The sequence below is a fragment of the Erithacus rubecula genome, assembly GCF_903797595.1.
Source record: "Erithacus rubecula genome assembly, chromosome: 21".
NCBI lineage: Eukaryota > Metazoa > Chordata > Aves > Passeriformes > Muscicapidae > Erithacus > Erithacus rubecula.
In genome coordinates this window covers 5137614-5158625 of record NC_136673.1, presented here as the reverse complement: position 1 = coordinate 5158625, position 21012 = coordinate 5137614, and the positions used below count along the sequence as shown (strand labels likewise).

Genomic DNA, 21012 nt, shown 5'->3' with positions numbered 1-21012 from the left:
TGGGCTGGGATCGGGGCTGGGATCGGGGCTGGGATCACGGCTGGGATCGGGACTGGGATCGGGGCTGGGATCGGGGCTGGACTGGGATCGGGGCTGAGATCGGGGCTGGGATCGGGACTGGGATCGGGGCTGGGATCAGGGCTGGGATCGGGGCTGGGATCAGGACTGGCTCCGCAGCAGCGCCTTGTGGTGCCACGCCAGCTCATCCCTGCCTGCCGAAATCTCCCAGGAAGTTTTGCAAAGTGCGGATTATTTTAGTGCCTGCCCGTCGGGGGTGGAGGGTCATGCCTTGCAGAAGGGATTCTTTCACCTAGTGAAGATTTCAATCTTTGGAGAAAAATATTCTCTTTCCCCTGGTCAAATCCCTCTGTCCTGCTCATTCCCTGCCCAAATATTTTTGCCCTGAAAGCGGGGCTTGGCTGAAGGGTTGGCAGGAGGCTCAGCAGAATGAGGAGGAAAGAAATACCCCATGGCAGTAAGACTTGAAGAGTTTTTCCCACCAGCATCAGCATTCTGTTGGTTGTGCTGGCATCACAGAAATTACGAACTTGAAGCTCCATATCTATTGAGACTGTTTTTAGGATGTTTGTAGGTTTCCAGTGACGTGCTGTGTAATGGTAGCTTGGGGTCCTGGGGGTCGCCCAGCAACTTAAACCTCTCCAGTGGGGCTCTTGAATCAGAGAGGGAAGAGCTCGGTCAGGCCAGATCCAGGCCAGGTTTTCCTCCTTCTTTCTCCTCCCAGCTGCAGGCAGGAGGGAGCTGCTACCTGCCTGACACAGCTGCTGCTGCTGCTTTCGAAGCCCAGCCGCCTCCAGCAAGCCCTGCTCACCTGGGATGATGGGCTGCAGAGAGCTGGGGGCCATGGAGTGTGGCCAGTGCAAGCCATGCACTGGGAGCCAGGGACACTGCTCGGTGTCCGCACTGCATCCTCACAGGGCACACCTCATCCTCCCCAGAGTGCTCAGTGTATCCCCCAGCCCCTGAGCTGGGGCAGAAATGGGAGCTGGCAGGACTCCCATAGGGGGACTGGATCCCCCAACCTTCCCATGCCAGAGGTCTCCCCATCACTGAGAGGGCTTAGATGCCATTTTGGGAAAGCCAAGAGGGGCTGAGTTGTTTTTCTTCAATGGGCTGGAAAGATACAGCACTGAGAGTGTGCAGGGGGGTGTCACCAGGGTGATGAGGTGGTTCAGGGTGAGGGGGGCACAGGGTGGAATTGTGGGGTGCTGCACTGGGGCTCAGCAGTGCCAGAAAACCCCTGGTCTGGGGTTTGGGTGGTAGACTGGAGCCACTGGGTCACTGGAGCAGGTTTCTTGGATGCAATGGTTAGAGCTTAGAGATTAAAGCAATTTAGCCCTGCCTCATCCAAGCCAGCAAACTGCCTCACTCTGGGATTGGGGGTGAGGATGCTCTGGAGTGGCCCCTCACAGCCCCTCCCCACCCACAGGGACCCAACCAGGGCACTGGGGACCACACAAGAAATGCCCACCCACGGCCTCACAAGCTCACCCACCTCCCTTTGGGCTGGATGTTGCCGTGGCTGTGTTTTCCAGGGAGGGATGCACGGGCAGGATTGCGTGGCCGTGCCCAGGGCTGGCTCCCCAGACAGCGCTGCCACGCTGCTCTTCAGCAGCTCTGTTCCATCATCGAATTTTAATTTAGTTAGTTGAGTTCTTTAAACAGTGTGAACTTGCTAAGTGCTTTGCATATTTTATACTCATGAGTAACATTTATCAAACAGAAAGTACAATTAATCAAAGAGGGGAGCGTTTGTAACTTGGAGCGGTTTGTATTCTTTCTTTTCCTCCCTTGCTGTACCTTTCCTCTGTGTCCCCCCCCTCTTCCTCTTCCTCTTCACTGCCCAGCACTGGCCAGGAAGCCAGGACAGCTTGAGTGTGATCTACAAATGTGAACACACACATACATACTCCCTTTCTCTCCCTCTTTCCCCTCATCAAAACCTGTATACCACACAAACACATAAAAATGTTTTTTTAATATTGTGTATGTATGTAAATCTATATCTATATCTATACATCTGTGTACCTATGTATGTATGCATATACCTATATCTATCTGCCTATCTGGTATACAAATAAATGTGTATATATGAATGGTGTATATAGAATCCTGAATATATAATATATGTAGGAAGAAATGGTCCATTTACACTATATATGAGTATATATACACAAATGTGCACAGTTATATTTACAATATTATGCACACATAATATTTTTATATATATATTATTTATATACAGAGTATTTATATACATATTCACTAAACCCATTAGCTGCAGTTCATGGTGTATCACATCTATTATAGTACATATAATAAATAAGTTTTTTACATTTTGGGCTGCTGGGGGGCTCAGCAGTGCTGGTGGTGCTGCAGCCTCCTGACAAGAGCCAGCAGCTGAGGGAGTGAGGTGGGATGGACAGTGCCAGCCCTGAGCTGTGCTGGGTGGACACCTGGCCAGCAGAAGTGACTGACCAGCTCCAGCCTGTTTGGGGACAGTGACCAGTGGCTGGTGACAGGGACATGGGAAGCTCTGATAAGGGCAAGAGTATGGCTGCAGCCTCCCAGCACATGTTCCCTCTCTTTGGTGGGCACTTGGGATGAGGTGCAGACCAGGAGCTGCTTCTGGAACTAACACCAAAGGGACAATGACCTCTGTCACCAAGGTGTCTGTTTTTAAAGGCAGAACCACCCAAACCATGTCAGCTTTTGGCTACAAAGGCCCTTGGACAGCACAGGTGAAGCCCCTGCTGGCACCTGGGGAAGAACTGGCACCAGGGCTGGAAGATGAGAGGTGACAAAGGGACCTGTGTCTCTGCTGTGTCTCTGAGTGCCTTGGTGGCTCTTGGCAGAGCATGAAGAAGCCCTGACCTAATTTATTCTGACTTCCCAAGCCTTGGCCATGGCACAGCAGAGGTGGCTGAAGGAGCTGGGCAAACGTGGACATGGGGCAGGTTTGCTATGGTTGAACCCTGCTGCTGAGGAAGAGCAGAGGAGAGGGGAACATCCCATGTGATTCCCAGTACCTCAGGGCTCTTCCCATGGCCTTGAAGGTTTCAGTGCTCTATTAATTGACATTAATCGCAGCAAATGGGGCAGGAGGTGCCCACCTGGACCCGGGTTAAACGGCACCAAGGGAAGGGCTGTGCTGCACTGCAGGACCTGCCTTGCAAATCACCTGCAACAACATGTGCTGTCCTGGTCACCTCTTCTCAAAAATGATAGTGCAAAATTAATTAGAATTAATTAATCAGAACAGGGTAATAAGGGTGATTAGGCACCTGGGGAAAAGAAAAAAACTATTCCTGAAGAGCAATCGCAGCACCATGATTGCCTTGGAAGGTGGTGAGTGAGTGGGAGCAGGAGGGAGGGTGTGCAGGGAAACAAACAGGCTGGAGAGAGGGGTCTGGGGGGTGTTTTCTGTCTCGTCACACAAGGAATTACTGAGTGACAAGATTGAAACCCGTCAGAGGAGAAGCATTTCCCAGCAGCAGTGGCCACGGGGAGGCAGCTGAGCCCAGGAAGGCAGGGGCAGCTCTGGGCTGGAGCTGTGGCTGCTGCTGCCACTCTGTTTTGCACGTTTGGCTTTGCACAAACTGGCCCCAAGCTTGGACCTGCCTCAGCAGGGAGTCCTCAGTGCTGGGACCCTCATCCCCAGCTGGGCTCAGAAACATGGCGAGCTCAGGCGCACTCAGTTTAGTTTTCCTTTTAATTTTCAGCCACACTCTGTTGCTGTAATTAAATTAATAACAATAATAATATAAAATCAAAGGAAACATTTGCAAACAAGGTCTGTGCCTAAGCTAAGGCAACTGCTGCAGGTTTCACTCCAGCCCCTGGAGAGGATGGGAGCCATCATGAAAGGTTTTGGCAGTAGGGAAGGATGGAGGAGGCAGCTGGGGCTTAATGGAAAGAGTCTTCAGGAGCCCCAGTGCAGCTCAGTGCTTCCCTTTTTTGGGGAAGCAGAGGCAGCAAATCCTGCAGGCAGCATGGAGGATTTGTGGCATGGATGGGATGCAGGTGCCCATTGCCTGCTTGAAAACACAGGTGACAACAGGAGCGATGCAGTGGCTGCTGGCAGCTCCAGTGAGGGGAAAACCGGTGGGTTTGGGTCATTCATGTGCCTGTGCATGGGGACACTCACCCCCATGCACCTCCCAAAAACCTCTCCTGCCTGTGAGCAACAAGGTGCCACCACCTGTGCTCAGTGTCCCCTCCCTGGTGATGAAGAACCTTGTTTCTTTAAAGCCTGAAAAGCAAAGTGGGGTGCGAGCAGTGCTTTTTGTGCATAGAGATGCTCTTACTGTGTCCCCTGCTCTGCAGTTGACTAAACACACACTCCGGGTCTCAGCACTCAGCCTCCAGCTCAGGTCACTGCTGTCCCCAGCACACTCAGGTCTTTTCACAGGGTCTCAGGGAACCTGGGGACACAAAAGCTGTCCCAGGCTGATGTTTGCTTGCCCAGAGATGGGGACTCCCTTTCTGCTTATGTCCCATGGAAGGATGGCAAGGGATAGCCCTGAGCCCACATCCTGGTGTTGCCATGGATTTCTGGATGGCTGTGGGGTCAGCAGCTCTGTTTAGGGGACAGCAAGACCTTCTTTGGGCCATTGGGACATTCTGGGAGAGGTGAGTGCTGGCAATGGGCCCTGCTCCCTGTGCCTACACAGCACTGGGAGAGCTGGGGACACTGGGAGCACTGGGACCAGCGCCCGCACTGGGGACAGGGTGGGCACAGGTACGGGAGGGGCCATATGAGGGGCCAGCGCTCGGGGACGTCAGTCGGTACCGGGTGTGCCGGTACCGGCTCTGTCGGTACCGGGTGCGCCGGTGTCGGGCTCTGCCGGTGCTGGGTGTGCCGGTACTGGGCTCTGCTGGTGCCGGGTGTGCCGGTGTCGGGCTCTGCCGGTGCCGGATGTGCCGGTACTGGGCTCTGTCGGTACTGGGCTCTGTCGGTACCGGGCTCTGTCTGTGCCGGGCTCTGTCTGTGCCGGGTGTGCCGGTGCCGGGCTCTGTCGGTACCGGGCTCTGCCGGTGCCGGGTGTGCCGGTACCGGCTCTGTCGGTACCGGGCTCTGTCGGTACCGGGCTCTGTCTGTACCGGGTGTGCCGGTACCGGCTCTGTCGGTACCGGGCTCTGCCGGTACCGGGGCACACTCCCCCTCAGGACTCACCGAAGTTCCCGCGGCGGCGGCGGCGCAACGGCGGGACAACAGCGCCCCCTGGCGGCCAGGACGGGCACGGCGGGACGTATCGGGACAAGGACCGGGACAAGGACCGGGACAAGGACAACGGCGGGACAGGGCCGGAGCAGGAGCAGGAGCCGAGACGGGGACACACGGGCAGCCCGGCCTGAACACCCCCGTAGCTACTCGTTATGGCCACCGTGGTCCCGCCAGCCGGCCGTGCTCCCGTGGCAGCCTGCCCCTCAAGAACCGCGCGGTACCCGCGGGCTCCCCTTGGGCTGCCGGGTTCGCCCCAGTCCTCCCCTGCTTGTTCCAGTCCATCCCAGTCCGCCCCCGTCCATCCCAGTCTGTCCCACCGCGGACACCCCCGGTCCCCGTCCCGCAGCGCCCCCGCGCGGGCAGCAGTGGGAGAGCGGGGTAGAGCACATCCGTGACGTCATCGTGACGTCACTGCCACGCCGCCGTCTGGTTGGTCCCCGCGGCCGCCCGTCCCGTGGGGGGCAGCGCGCGGCCGCCGCCGGAGGTAACGGGGGGGCCCGGGGGTCGCGGCCGCGGCCTGAGGGAGCGGCGGCACCGGGCACCCCGGCACCGGGCACCCCGGCACCGGGCACCCCGGCACGCCTGTCCCCGGGCCGCGGCCGCGGGGAGCCGGCGGAGCTGCCCGGGCCGGATCCGGGGTAGGGCTGCACCCGGCGGCCCGCGGGGTCCTGGAGCGCGGGGGGGGCTCAGCCCCGGTGGGCGGGAGGCGGAAGGGTCGGGTCGGGTCTTGCAGCGGGGACCGCCGCCTCGCCCCGCACGGCGCTGCTGTAACCCCGCCGGGCCCGGGATGGGCCCCCGTGCCCCCGTGGCGGCACAGCCACATCCCCCGGGCCTGCGGAGCCCCTTCCCCTGCCGCTCCCCGGCCCGCGGGCGGCCCCGGGGCTCGGGCGAACGGCCCCACTCTGCGGTGACCCCCCCACGCCGTGTGACCTTCTCCCCATGGCTGCGGCCTCTGTGGGGCGAGTCCTGGCCTTCGCCTGCCCGCACTGCCGCGGGCACCAGGGGCTCCTGCGGCAGCAGGGAGGGTTCGGGTTCGGGTTTGGGTTTGGGTTAGGGGGGCTGAGTGCTCTCTGCCTGTGCTGGTAGCCTGTGACACCCTGAGACATGAATCACCAGGGACGCACCAAGCCAAATGCAGGCCAAGGAATGGGGTCACTGCGGGGAGGGTGAGCCCGTGAGATCAGACAGGAAAGTGGAATCAGAACCCTCCATGTGCTGGTTACACTCGTGGCTCAGCCTCTGGTGTAAGGGGCAGCAGCAGCTCCTGTCCCCCAGCCTCCCTGGGAGCAGCTGTGGGGCTGGCGTGTCTCTTACCTGTGGTTTCCTGGGGCCACAGCCACACTTACAGGAATAGAGGGGTAATTTGGGATTTAAATCTCATCTTCTGTTCTCCTAGATCACAGTGCAGACCGGCTCCTGGCACCACTGAGCCAAACTGGATTTCCACCGGTGACCTGTAAGTTGAGATGCCATGCCCCTCTTTCCTGTCCCTAGGCTGTGCGAGGCCATGTGGGGCCACCAAACCTGTCTGAGGTGCCATAGAAAAGGTTTTGTGTCTAATGGGGTATTTGCCAGCAAATTCAAGCCACGAACTCTATATATTTCTTTATTTGTGAAGGTGTTTGAAGTCCTTGAATTTACCCTTTGGCCACCTTAAATCTAGTTTCTAATCCCCAGCACAGTTAATCAAATCCACAGTGGTTTGAATTATGAGATGCCTGGGGGGGGATTTATAGCTTGTATTGCTGATTATACCTTGACTTTATTATATTGCAAATATCTAACTTATGGTCACGGCTGAGATTTACAATGCTCAGGTAGGTGCTCAGGATAACTTTTAGCAACTCCAGATGTAATTGGAGGTGACTGATGGGGTTGTTGCCATACATAAACATGTAATCTGTAAAATGTTAAGACAGGGAAAAGAGAAGCAGAATAGGTGAAAAGGTGGGTCAGCCTTAAAAAGTAATGATATAATTGGGTGTATTGCTAAGAATGCTCTGCCATGCCTGTTCTGGCTGAGGCACCTGCCCCAGGAGGGGTTTTGGGCTTGTTGGTCTCCAGAAAACACCAGGATTTCAATCTCTGTTCCTTCCTGCTCTCAGCTGAAGGGTGTTTGAGTCTGCAGTAGTCCTGGGGAGGGGGAAGGGTCGATAAACAGATGTGGGGTACTGGCAGAGCTGACCCATTCCTCACTGGTTTGGGGTTCTGCCATCCCAGGGGAGCAGTGAGTCCCGCACGGGCGCGTGCCCTCGGCCAGCATGACCAGCGAGGTGGTGGAGAACGAGTTTGAGTTTTACTCCAAGGCAGAGAAGTACTGGAAGGATGTGCCCGCCACAGTGGATGGCATGTTGGGGGGCTACGGCCACATCTCCAGCATCGACATCAACAGCTCCAGGAAGTTCCTGCAGAGGTTTCTGCGGGTAGGTGGCACAGTCTGTCGTGCTCCTAAAACCCCATCCTTCTCCCAGTGTGGAGCTGGGCTCTTCCCTCTTCACTGCTCCACGGGATCTTCTGTTGCACGCCAGGAGAGCTTTGCCCTGCCATGGGTTCCCTATAGCCCAGTCCTGCCCTGTGTGGCTGTCCCATCTCTCCTCTGAGGGTGCCTGGCAGTGGATTCACCCCTCGGTGGTTGTTGCAGGATGGCCCCAACCGGACGGGGACGACCCGCGCTCTGGACTGCGGGGCTGGCATCGGCCGGATCACCAAGCGCCTGCTGCTGCCCCTCTTCAAGACAGTGGACATGGTGGATGTGACAGAGGACTTCCTCACCAAGGCCAAGAGCTACCTGGGCGAGGAGGGCAGGCGTGTGCGCAACTACTTCTGCTGTGGCCTCCAAGACTTCAGCCCTGAGCCAAACTCCTATGATGTCATCTGGATCCAGTGGGTCATCGGTGAGGGTCACTGCTTGTGGGGTATTTCCAGCCTGTCCCGTTCCCTTGAGGGGCAGGTGCCCTATGCACTGGGCAGAGCAGCCTGAGGTCTGCATGGAGAATGGGCATCACAGCATGGGTGGGGACCTGGGGTGGGCAGCTGCCCCCCATCCCATGGAGGAATGTCCCTGTACTTTTTCCCCCAAATGTCTTTTCCCTCAAGCTCTCAGAGGCCAGAACAGAGGTGTGGGTTGGATGGAGTTGAGCTGTAAGACACAAGTTGGACACCCCCAAGCTAATTTCCCTTCAAATATCTCAAGTATTTGGCCACTTGGATCAGCAGGGATCCCAAAAGCAGCTTCTGGCTTCCCTCCCCTTGGTCACCTCTGCCCTCTAACCCCTGCTCTGCCCCTGCAGGACATCTCACTGACAACCACCTCTCCGACTTCCTGAAGCGCTGCCGTGCCGGCCTGCGGCCCAACGGCATCGTGGTCATCAAGGACAACATGGCTCAGGAGGGGGTGATCATGGACGATGTGGACAGCAGCGTCTGCCGGGACCTGGACGTGGTGCACAAGATCATCCGCAGAGCTGGGCTGCACCTGCTGGCTGAGGAGCGCCAGGAGAACTTCCCTGATGAGATCTACCACGTCTACACCTTTGCCATGAGATGAGGGCAGTGGGAGAAGGTCTCTCCCGTGTCGTGACACCCCTTCCAGGGGCTGGTGACAAGGACGGGACTTTGTCTTCCAAGTTGCTGCTGTTTGTGAAAAGAAGTGTTTGCCAAATACATTTTCCTGCTGTTGCACTTCTGCACGTGAGGTTTGTCAGATGCATGTTGGCTCTGTGCCACCCTCGGGGGCTCTGGACAGGAGCAAGAGGGTCTCCCATGCATGAGGTGATCCATGGGCAGCAGCAGGTTGCTGACTGCAGTGCACAGGGCTCCTGCTCATGAACAGGAGCTTGGGGCACCTTTGGGATGGATGGGCTCCATTCCTTGATGGGTGTTTGACCCCTTCCTGCTGCTCAGTAATGAGCTGGGTAAGGCAAAGGGGAGAAACCTCTGCTGTCTCCCTATGGTGGTGTGGGGAGGCAACACCAGGTTCTGGGGATTTGAGGAGGCCTCAACTTTAAACCCCTGAGCAGGTCTACATGGGCAGCAAAAAGGGAGGTGTGTGTAACTGAGTCCCCTCACATCCTCCTCCAGGGATAGGGATATTCCAGACAAAGCCTTGCAACCCTGGGAGTGCACTGGTGTGGTCTGAGCTGCTCCCAGACCCGTCCAGCTCCATCACTGTGACACTGCAGCTGCTCCCCCAGCACCCCACACCATCACCTGACTTGGAACTCCCATCTCCTCTTTGGCCATATTCCCTTCATTTACCCAAGCATGGGCACTGACTCAAGGATGCCAATAGGTGCAGATCAACCCTCCAGCCATCCCCCATTCCTGTCCTTCACCCCACCTCTCCTAAGGAAAAGCAACCCCTGTTATAGAAGGCCTCATTTAATTGTTCAGTTCCCATTCCAGACACCAGGACAGAATTTTATCACATTACTGGATTTTTTTAAAGCACCAGTTCATCAGGATACACAGTTCCAGTTCCAACAGCCAGTGAATCCCAGATCCACCTGATAAACAGTCTTTAATAAGAAAAGATTTTTCCTCTTCATCTTCTGCATCTGTTCCCCATGAAAATACAAACCAACAAAACTGTGTGGCCTCAGTTCTGTGGCCTGTCTTTGGCACATCATGAGGAAGCAGGTGTCTGGAAAGGGGAGCCAGGCAGCTGTGGCAAGGCTGGAACACAAGCCCTCCAGGGCCACCAATTTCTTGTTCCTGGGAAGGAGGCACTGGAGAATAACATCCTGGGAGTGGTCACCAAGGAAAAGAGCCAAGGAATGGGGAGGGAGGCACAAGGCACTCAGCTGCTGACTGCCCATTCCTCACCCTTGCACAGGGAATGCACCATGAAGTTTGGAAACATCCCTTTGTGTTTTGGAGCACAGTAACTCTTGAGATGTCCTTGGTGGATGGTCCTCTGTGGTAGGATGGGAGGGCACAGAGCAGTCAGGTACTGCTGCCAGCCCTGTTTCCCTTCACTCCCTTCCCTGGTGTCAGAAGTCCACACTGAGCAAGGAAGGCATCCACAGCCACAGGATGATGCCAAATCTGCTTCCACCACCAGGACCAGAAGCAGGAAAGCCAGAACACCTCTTCCTTCTCCCAGCACCCCGAGGCATCTCTCAACTCCACTGGACACCTAAGGCACTGCACCACCCATGGCAGGGCTGGGAGAGAGGGGACAGGCTGCCTTGTCCCATCACAGCCCCCAACCCAGTGATCTGTCCCCAGGCCTTTGTTTAATCTCCCTCCAAACCAGCCCCAGTATCCAGCTCCCCCATGCCCAGGAGCTCTGCCTGCCTCCCCATGACGTGCCCCAGAGCCATGAGACCTTCACAAACACACGTGTGACGTTGTGCCCAAGAAACCACCCCCAGAATGCCACAGAGAGGGACTCCACAGGCAGCACCTCTTGCTGCAGAGAAAACTGTCTCAGAGCAGAGATATGGTGGCAGTAGGCACAGCAGGGCTGTGGAGGGAGCAGACAGAGGCACTGTCAGGCTCACAGGTCCTCGTGCCCAGCAGCAGTGTGGTCGATGAGGAGGTACCACTTCAGCCGGTCTGGGAGAGGCAGAGCCTTGATTTTGTCACCCACTGGCCACGGTTTCAGGCGCTGCCGGATGAACACCCTGCAGAGGTGCTTCAGTGCCTGCGGCGAGCGCTCCAGCTGCTTCAGAGAGCAGAACAGAGTCTGGACCTTCTCCCCATGGAACCTGCAGCTGCTGGTGTTGACCTCAAAATTTCTGGGCAGCTGGATGGTTTGTGAACTGGCCATCATGAGCTCCAGCAGAGTCTGACCTTTCTGCATGAGGTCTGAGGAATAGGTTTCATCGTCGAAGCGACTGAGGTGCCAGCAGAGGTGCTCAAAGGCGATGTGGAAGCCGGACCAGCAGGAGGGACCATGGAGGGAGCAGTTGTAGGCAGCACCTGACTCCAGCAAGAAGCGCAGCAGTGGGAAGTAGTCTTTGAAGCTTTTTAAGCAGAAGTGTGTGAGGGACTCTGAGGCTGGGCACTCGCTGGGGTTGGCACCGTGGGCCAGCAGCAGCTGCGTGACACGGAAGCAGAAGCGCTCGATGTCCTGGGCCTCCTCCTCGGTGTAGCTGTACGCCATCTCTCCCAGCAGGTAGATGACATAGGTGAAGACAGTGTCACCATCTTTGGTGGCAGCCCTGACATCTGCACCTGCAAAAAGGGACAGAGAATGTAACTGACACTGCAGAGCGAGAGGCCAGGCCAGCGCCAACTCCAGCAGCCCTGGGCTTTACTCTGATCCAGTGGGAACATAAAGGAGTCAGGAGGGCAGTGCCTGGTGCTGCACAAAGAATCAGCCAGCCCAGAAAGGGGAGAAGGATTTCTTTACCTCCTTCCAGCAGGAGACGGATGCTGTCAGTGTTGTGGATCTGGCCACTGTCACTGCTGGCCAGAGCATGCAGCAGTGCAGTCTTCCCTGCAATGGAGTAATCAGTCAGCCACAGGACAACAGGGTGACACCCCAAAACACAGGAAGGAAAACAAACCACTCCACCCACCAGACAGCCCAAACAGAGGGAGTGACAACCCTTCTTCTGGCAGACGCTTCTACTGTCCCTACGACAGTGCCCAGCTGTGGGGACAGTCACAGGCCACAGTGCATGGCTGGTGGTGGCCTCAGGCCAACAGAAGCACAGCCCCATCCCACCTCCCCTGGGTTGCACAGAGCTAGGTTCAGCCCTTCTCACACAGCCAGCACACCAGGAGAGAATACTGAGCACAGGGAGGTTCTGCCAGCTTCCTCCCGACTCCCAAACCTGTCTGTAAGCAGGGAGCAGCTGCAGCAGCAAATGGCCCCATCCCTGTGCCCTGGCCCAGCCCACCCTCAGCTGGGGGAGCCGGGCAGGACGCACAGACCGTTCTTGTCGGCAGCGTTGACATCGGCCCCCAGCTGCAGCAGCCGCCGCAGGCACGGCAGCCGCTCGGGCTCCTCGCTGGCCAGGTCCAGGGGACTGCTCTCATGGATCTGCAAAGCATTAAAGAACACTCTAGGTACTGCAGACTGTGAGTGCCTGCAGGCACTTATTGTGGGGGCTTTATCTTAGCCACAGTAAGTCTCTCCAGCCTCCTCCCACACTCCAAGGCAGGGGCTCAGCCAAAGGCAACTTGACCTTCTGCCACAGCATCAGAGCACTATGGACAGCGGGGACAGGGATGAGCCAAGGGGAAGGGACAGCGGGCACAGGGATGTGCCAAGGGGAAGCAGTACACAGTAAAGCCCAGGAGGAGGGAAGCAGGGGGGCTGTCCCCACAGGCAGAGCAGCTCAGCCGTACCCGGTCTCTGCGGTTGATGTCGGCGCCGTGCTGCACCAGCAGCTCCACCGCGTCCGGCTGGTTCCGCAGCACCGCCATGTGCAGGGGCGTGTAGTAGGTGACTGGGTCTGAGGATGGAAACAGTCACAGAGAACAAAGGGCTTCCCCAAATGCTGCCAAGAGTGGAAGGAGACACCAGGGAGCACAGTGATCCTGTGAAAACAGGGCTGTCACAGGCTCCCCAGGTCCTGCTGTTCCAATGGCTCCATGCTGCCAAAAGCCCCCAAGTCCCTGGTGTCCCTCAGTCTGTCCACAACACTCCAGCAAGGAGCAGGAGTGGTCTGAGCTGGTAGCACCCCCTCTTTCTGCCCCAGCTATCCCTACTTCCCAGGGCAGCTTCTCATCTGCTGGTTCCTCCTCGCCCAGCCCCCTTCCCACCAGCCTCACCTTCAAAGCTCAGGTCAGCACCAAATTCCAGGAGGATTTCTGCAGCAGGGACAAGCCCCAGCTCGGTGACCTTCAGCAGGGCATAGCTCACACCTTCCTGATAAAAAGGGGAGTGGGTCTCCCTCTCCAGGACTCTTCTCACAGCTGAGAGCTGGCTCCTGTCACTGTCCAGGCAGGCAGGGCTTGAGACACAAAAATACAGCAGTTACTCAGGGAACACAGCTCAGGTGTATGAGGGTCAAAGTGATACCAGGGAAGAAGAAAATCCCTGGTCTTCCCTCTGGTCCTGTACCCAATGGGTGTCCAACCAGCTGGGTACCAGCTGTGGGCTTACACAGCACCTTCAGGGCCTCAGCTGAGCCCCAGTTTAGACTTTGTTGCCGAGGGATGAGCTGCTCCCCAGGACTGAGGGCAAACTTGTCCAAACCTCAGCCAGGTCCCTGAGCTCCAACCATCCCTCAAAACCACCCCAGGGTGTTCAGCCCCCTGCTGTTACCTCTCCAGGGAGCTCTGTTTTTCTGTGTCAGGCGTGGCCAGCAGCCCCAGGAGCTCATCCACCAGGGGCTGGTACTCCAGCACGATCCTGCGGAAGCCGTGCAGGAAAGGCATCGTGCTCTGCCCTGCACACCTGCCTGGGGCACTCCAGCACGGCACTGCTGCCCTCCCTCCTCCAAAGGGCTTCTCCCTTTCCAAAACAAACAAGGCTTTCAGCAGCATTGAACACAGAAGAAAACACAGCCTCCCCCCTCCTTATATAAAGGCAGCCCAACCCAGCGCAGGGATCTCCTCCCACACACCAATTTGGTGTCCCCAAATTATCTCCTGCACGCAGAGCTGCACACTGCAGTTATCTGGGCACAGCATGGAACATCCAGGCACAGCCCAGGTGGGCACAGAGCCCCTGTGCAGGGGGGCTGCTGCAGGCTGGGGGTGCTCTGAGTGTCTGTAACCAGCAAAGCCCTGCCTGGTTTTTATGGAGAGGGGGCTGCAGCCACTCCCTCCGTGTAACAGCCCCAGGGACCCCCTCAATCCCCCTGCAGCCCCGGGGAGGAAAGGCCAGGAGCCCCCAGACCCTGCAGGGGAGGAACAAGAGTCTGCCTAGAGATCGCTGCACAAAAGATCTGTAAAACGTACACTTTCATCTCCTTATCATTCTAATAGTCAAAATAAGCTAATAAAAAACAAAACTAATTTTTTTTTTTCTGTTTGTTTCACAATGCTTTAAAGTCGGAATACGTTTGTTATTATCAGCAGGTACGTGTAAATAAATAAATAAATAAATAAATAAGGGTATGCACCACTCCTGACAGGTTGAGTGGGCTGCAAAAAGATATTTGTGGATACATTAAACACGTTCATCAGTTCTTTCTCTGGGGAGGCAAATTAGGCTATAGAGGAGGAAAAAAGAAAACCCAAACGAGCCCATAAACACCAGTTCTTTTTACAAATAAAGACGCACAAATTGCAATGCAGCCCCCGCCGAGCAAGGCGGGGAGGGAAGGGAAGCCCCGGCACCGCCCTCCCCTCACGGCTCACCGCCCGCCCCGCCGCCCCTCACCTGCCTGGGCACCGCCACCGGAACGGGAACGGGAACGGGAACCGGAACGGGAACCGGAACCCGCCGGGAGCGGGGCTGCACCGGGGGCGGGGCCTCACGGGGGTGTGGTCTCGGGAACGGGGTGTGGTTCATTTGGGGGCGTGGTCTAAACAGGAGGGCGTGGTCCCAGCGGAAGGTGCGGCCTCATTAAGGGGCCGGTAATCGTGTGGGCGTGGCCTCAATGGGCGTGGCCGTAGCGGGCGCGGCCGGCAGGGGGCAGCACGCGGCCGCGCACTGGAGCGGGGAACGGCCCCCGGTGTCCCCCCTCTGTCCCCTGGCACCCCCCGGTAACTCCCGGTGTCCCCCGGCTCCCCCCCGGTGTCCCCCCTCTGTCCCCTGGCACCCCCCGGTAACTCCCGGTGTCCCCGGCTCCCCCCGGTGTCCCCCCTCTGTCCCCCCCGGGGGGTCCCCTCTCTCACGGTGTCACCCCCCGAGTATCCCCTTCCCCAGCTGTCCCTCCCCTTCTCCGAATATCCCCCCTCCCCATGGGTTCCTCCTCCATGGGTGTCCCCCGCCCCGGGTGTGGCCCTTTTCCCGACTGTCCCCCACCCCAGATGTCCCCCTTTTCCCGACTGTCCCCCACCCCAGATGTTCCCCCTTTTTCCCGACTGTCCCCCACCCCAGATGTTCCCCCTTTTCCCCGACGTCCCCCGCCCCGGGTGTCCCCCTTTTCCCCAGCGTCCCCCGCCCCGGGTGTCCCCCTTTTCCCCGATGTCCCCCGCCCTGGGTGTCCCCCCTTTTCCCCGATGTCCCCCGCCCCGGGTGTCCCCCTTTTCTCGGCTGTCCTCACTCCGGGTGTCCCCCTTTTCCCCGATGTCCCCCGCCCCGGGTGTCCCCCTTTTCCCCGATGTCCCCTCTCCTTCTGGAGGACCCCCCCAGGCCGGGCAGGGTTTGCTGGGGGTGGCACCAGTGGCCGCTGCCTCCCCGGGGCTCGGGGTGCCTCCGGTGCTGCTGCCCACAGACCGTCCCCTGCTGAAAGAGCTACCAGGGGAAACATTACCCCAGGATTTATTGGTACTATTATCATAATCATCATTATTTTTATTATTATTCTGGTGGAATCTGCCAGCGCGGGGAGCTCTGGAGAGCGGCAATAACTGAAGCCGCCTTGGGTTTCCTATTTACGTATTTATTTTATTCCGGTGGAGCGTTTCCAGACTGCAGCAGGCGGCCGTGGCCGCGGGGCAGAGGGGGCGAGGAGGCTGCTGGCCCGGCTGGGCATTTTTCTGACGTGCTGTCACGGTCCCCCCTGTGTCCCACCCTTCCCTCCCCAACACAGACTGGGGTGCCGGGCTGGGGGACCCCATGCTTGCAGCCCCTGGACCCCCAGCCCACCTTCAGGGCAGGGCAGGGTGGCTGGTGGCCCTGGTGGCACCAGGACTTGGTGCTGTGCAGTGGCACCTGGATGGGCAGCTGGTCTGCACCCCCCCTGCAGCCCCCCTGGGTGGGGTTTGGGGGTGTCATCCCCCTGTTTGCCTGAGCAGGGGTGGAAATAACCCCAGCCAAGCCTGGGCAGGGAGCAGAGGGGAAAGTGGCAAGGAAGAGTGAGGGACGGTGGGGATTTGTCCCTCTGCACAGAGGGCTGAGCTGGCTTCAAACCAGAGCAACTGGGGACCCCACTTTGGGTGGGATGGGCAGCTGAGACCCTCATTCCAGTCCCAGAGCCTCCTGCTGGCACCAGGTAACACCAGATCCTGGGCTCTCTGCATTCCCAGTAAAACCCAAACCCTCCCCAGTCCAAGAAAACCCCAGACCCTCCACAATTACAGCAGCAGCACCAGACACAGCCCCATCCCTGTCCGTGTGGCACTGTGGGGACTGTGCAGGGTCCAGCCCTCCACAAACACCATTCTGGGGAGAAATCACTGCTCCATGCCTGCTGTGGCTGGGAAAGGAGGGCTGGCAAGGCAGGGTCACCCCACGGCCACCTCTGACCCCAGCTGTGCTGTCCCTGAGGATGAGGGCTGTGCCAGCCCAAAAGTGCCTTTTCAGGAGCCCCAAAAGGCTTTACCCCCACCCTGATAACCCCCAGTTTGAAAGGAGGCTTTGGGGACACAGTGTGGGACCAAACCTGGCTGCAAACCAGCCCTGGGAGGTGACAAACCAGGAGACCCCTGGGCTGAGCCCCTCCCTTGCCACCAGCACAGTGAGTCCACACACCGGAGTTCCTCCCTGGAGTATCCCTGGAGTATCCCTGCCATGAGCACACCACACACACCCCAGGGAGATGACTCTGCATCCCCACATTTCCTGGGAGCAGAAATTTGGCAGACAGGGCCGTTTCTGGCCCGGTGGCTGGATGGGGTTTGAGTGCCTGGGTGGAATAACAGCTCTGCCCCTTCCTCCCCACGGCCCTGGCGGGTGGACTGGGAAGAATGCGAGTTGGCCATCCATCAGGGAGACACAGCAACAGCCAGCCGAAGAAAGAGGGGCATTTTAGGAGGAAAGCCAGGGAAATTTGATCATTAAGAAATCCTCCTGGCTGTCTGGGGGAATTTAATTAAATTGCTGGAAAGGGCTGTAAGCACATCTGGATCCAATATGTGCCGCTTTGATTTTTTTCTTTCTTTCTTTCTCTTTTTTTTTTTTTTTCTCTCTCTCTCTTTTTTTTTTTTTTTTTTTTTTTTTTTTCAGTTCACTCTTTTCCCATCTCGCTGTTGAAGGAGAGGGGGGAATAAAAGGGAAATAGCAGAGCCACAGAGTATTGGTTCATCTGGGACTGACTGGGATTCCTGGCAGCGAGAGAAAGAAAGAGCAAAAGAGAGGCAGAAAGAGAGGGAATGAGAAATCTGGGAGAAAAAGTTTCACCAAGGGGCTGGCTGGGGTGTTTTATAATGCCACCAACCACAGAAACAGGGAGCTAGGAGGCAATGGGGGGAGTTGTGAGGGCTGGAGGGGAGAGGAGGAGGAGGAGAGGATCCAGCACGGGGCATGCTGTAATTTTGGGGCCTGGTGGGGATGGAGGGAGAAAGAGCAGTCGCTCAGTAAGTACAGAAATACCATTCCTGCTGGGAAGGGCAGGGCTGGGCAGGAGGACTCCTCCAGCAGCTACCCCTGGCTGTCACCCCTGTGGGTGGCACTGCCCTGGCCCCTGCCCGATGCCCTGGGGGTGGAGGGGGGCTCTGACCCCCAGCCTGGGCAGGACACGGGGCTGGGCACCCACCCACCCCACCACCCCACATTTCTGGTCCTGGCCAGGCACTGCCAAGCCCCTACCATCCCCCACACTCTGCTCCTTCCCACCTCCTTGCTCTGAACATCCTCCCTACAGTGCAGCAAAGGTGCAGCTCCATAATCAGAAAAAACCATCAGCCATGGATGAGCCAGCCCAGCTTCTCTGCACCAGAACATCCACAGGGTGAGATTTGGGGAGTGTTAGGAAGGAACACCTGGGTACCACAAGGAGCAGCTCCACCCCAGGCTGTGGATTTGGGGTGAGGAGGGGGCTGGGGCTGGCACAGCACATCCAGATCCGTGCCATGCTGAGCACCAGGGGAGCACAATGTGTTAGCACAGCATGAGAGAAATGTCAGGAAACCCCCAGGAAAACACAAAGTGAGATTACCAAAAAATACAATTTTAATTTTTTTTTTTTTTTTTTTTTTTTGAGAGGAAGATGAAGGACTGACAAACAGAAACATGTTCATCCTACAGGCTGCAAACCTGGCAGGCTCTGGCCAGAGAGATCCTGACCCAGCACAGCTCTGCCAGCTCAGTGCCTCTGGATCATCAGCCCAGCAAAGCCAGACTCAGAGCAAAACCCAAGTGATCAGTGTCAGGTGAAGCAAACCTGCTCAGCTTTGTCTCTGCACCACCCACATTTTGCCCAAAGCCAAGAGTCACCTTGCCAGCTTCAAAGTCCATTTTAAAACCCAATTTTTACCAAAAAAAAAAAAAAAAAAAAAAAAAAAAAAAAAAAAAGAGAAGAGCTTGCACAATTGGGTTAGGGAACACCAGGAGTGTGTGTTTCAAACAACCAGGTCTTGCTTCAGATGCCTTGTGTGGATGGTGGCGTTAAAAAAAAAAACGATGCTGAGGAAAAAAAAAAAGGGCAAATCCTACAGCTAAAAAGGAAATTGCATTAATACAGATTGTTTTATTTAAAAAAAGCAAACCCTGACCTCTACTTCAAAAAAGTCATTAGACATTCTCCTTCTGAAAGGCCGACAGGGGATATTACTGAAAGGCCAGTTAATTTCTCAATGACTTACTGTTCTTGCTCTGCTCATGGAAATGTGTAAAGAGTTGGAGGGTAATTTAAGGCACCCTGCAGAAAGGTGTGTAAATCTTTGCATGTCTAAAGAAACTTTACCAGACCACTAGGACTGGGGAAAAAAGAAAATGCTTGCCCTCCTTTTTTTTCTTTTCTTTTTTTTCTTTTTCTTTTTTTTTTTTTTTTAAACTTTGCTTTGGAACTCTGATCCCCTTTGATCATAAAAAAGGTCATATTTCAACCAAAAAAATATCAGCAATCACAGGGCCCGAGGAAGTGCGAACCCAAGGGGGTTTCACCGACGATTATTCCCTCCATTTAATTATTTAATGCCACGGACTGAGGGAAAGCCGTCTGCCCTGGAAAAGCCAGACAGTCCAAGAATAAGGTCTGGCCCTAAACAAGGAGGAGGAAGAGGGTTATAAACAGGGATGGGGCTGCTCCATCCCCCACTCCTGCCCTCGCCCCTCCACGGGCCAAGAGCAGCCACCCCAAAATAATCACAGCAAGATGTTCCCAGCCCTGGAGCAAGAGGGGGATGCTGGGGCAGGGACGGGGGTCCCACTGCCCTGGGCCCCCCAGGGCAGCCAGTGCCCAGTGCTGATGGAACAGTCAGGGCTGATCCTACAGCACTTTTTCCTGGACATGGGGTCACCCCCTTCCTGGGAAGGATCTGTTCCTGCAGTCATGGTGGAAAAAATCAGGATCAAGCAGGTATCTGGACAAGGAAGGATGGCACAAAGCTGTGCTGGGTCCCCCAGAGCCTGGGGTTCCAGGGGTGACATAGCCCTGAGAGTCTGGAGCAGCCAGGAGGGCTGGTGGCAATTTATTTGTATTCTAAAATGCACAGAATGCATAACTGCGTGCTCAGCACTGCCCCGGCACGGGGGGACAGGGGACATGTCCAGCTGGGCACTGGGCAGGGCCAAAACCCCTTTGGGAGCATCCCCAGGGAAGCAGGAGCAGAGCAGTGTGACACCAGCCCGTGATTTACACCGCCGAGGGGACAGCAGCTGGCAGCAGAGCCGGCTCCCAAAGCGCCCCTAGGGCCAGCGAATCGGACCGACTGAACCTATAAACCAACCTCCCCAAAAAAAAGAGGGGGAAGGGAGGTTGGGCTGGCTTGTTTGCACACTGGAGGAGCCCCCTGCAGAGCTGGAGAGAGCCAAAATCTGCCTTCAGCTACACCCCTTCCAAGCTGGAGAGCTCTGGGAAGCTGCTTCCCCGTCAGGAAGATCAGATTTGGCAGCACTGGCTGGCTTAAAAATCTGCACGCCTCCGACTTGAGGGGAAGGGAGCGCAAGAAAAGCTTTCGACAAATGTTAAAATAACTCAGCCAGGGGTTTGCCTCCCTGGGCCGTGCTGGAGCAGCGATGTTTATGAGCCCAGAGCCGGCCGATCTCGCGTGGAGGTTTCGAACCCTGTCCCTATAGCGGCTGGAATCGAGGGGAAGGAATAATTGTTTAACCTCTTGGATTTCTGCTCACCGCCCCGAGCCCAGCCCTGTCCGGACAGCAGCAACCAGCGCCGGGCTCTGCCCCTGTCCCTCCCACTGCCTCCTCCCCGCATATCTCTATGTGTATATATATATATAAATATATATAATTTTAAAGAGGAAAAACTCCTTTTTCCCGGTGGCTGGTTTTCATTAGGGAGGTTTCTTTCTAACCCCAAGGGAAGCAGCCTATGAGTTTTTAACTGTGGTGCAGGACGTAATTATCTCATTAAGGCGAGAGAGCCAGGCTTTTCCCAGGAGAGGTGACCTTGCTCCGGGGTTGATGGGGACCGGGGGGGGGGGGGTGGGTGGAGGTGGAGGGGGGCCGTGTCCCCCGCTAACCCGCGGGTCACCTCTCCCTCCAGCCCCTCTCCCAGCCCACCCCATCCCTCCCCACGGAGCGCAGCCACTTACACTTGTTGATAGAAGCACTTAAAACAGGGCTGGGGTGGGGGTGTGGTGTGGATGGGATAACGGGGGAGGGAAGGAGGGGGGCCAGCGGGTCTCCCCCCGGTGTGCCCCCCCCCCCTTTCCCGGCTCGGTCCCTGGCAGGGGGGCAGGTCGCAGGGCCGGGGGGGCGAGGGGCCGTCCCGCTCGGCGCTGAGCAGGGGCGTTTGTTTGAACAGCTCCAGAGCAAAGAGCAGGGGAAGAAAGTTTGGGCTGGGAGCGTGGTTTTTTCCCCAGACGTCAGCACAAGGCGGAACAGGGGCTGGGGAGGGAGCCGGACTCAGGGC

General features: G+C 56.9%; 2 protein-coding genes across 3 annotated transcripts; one reads left to right on the top strand and one right to left on the bottom strand.

The window, feature by feature from the left end:
* Window positions 1-5636: 5636 nt before the first annotated feature.
* On the top strand, window positions 5637-8926 carry NTMT1 (N-terminal Xaa-Pro-Lys N-methyltransferase 1). Of its 2 annotated transcripts, none has more exons than XM_079324412.1 (5): window positions 5637-5729; window positions 6642-6701; window positions 7466-7668; window positions 7887-8139; window positions 8536-8926. In XM_079324412.1, the coding sequence occupies exons 3-5, from the start codon at window positions 7507-7509 to the stop codon at window positions 8790-8792; spliced, it is 672 nt and encodes a 223-aa protein (XP_079180538.1). In that variant the 5' UTR covers window positions 5637-5729; window positions 6642-6701; window positions 7466-7506; the 3' UTR covers window positions 8793-8926. The 2 variants fall into 2 exon arrangements, with proteins under 2 accessions (XP_079180538.1, XP_079180539.1); XM_079324413.1 differs by lacking the exon at window positions 5637-5729 and adding an exon at window positions 5812-5882.
* Window positions 8927-9557: 631 nt separating this feature from the next.
* On the bottom strand, window positions 9558-13849 carry ASB6 (ankyrin repeat and SOCS box containing 6). The gene is made up of 7 exons (XM_079324411.1): window positions 13641-13849; window positions 13470-13603; window positions 12974-13155; window positions 12548-12654; window positions 12131-12239; window positions 11604-11690; window positions 9558-11425 (listed from the first exon to the last, which is right to left on the bottom strand). The coding sequence occupies exons 2-7, from the start codon at window positions 13580-13582 to the stop codon at window positions 10746-10748; spliced, it is 1278 nt and encodes a 425-aa protein (XP_079180537.1). The 5' UTR covers window positions 13583-13603; window positions 13641-13849; the 3' UTR covers window positions 9558-10745.
* Between the last annotated feature and the right edge of the window lie 7163 nt (window positions 13850-21012).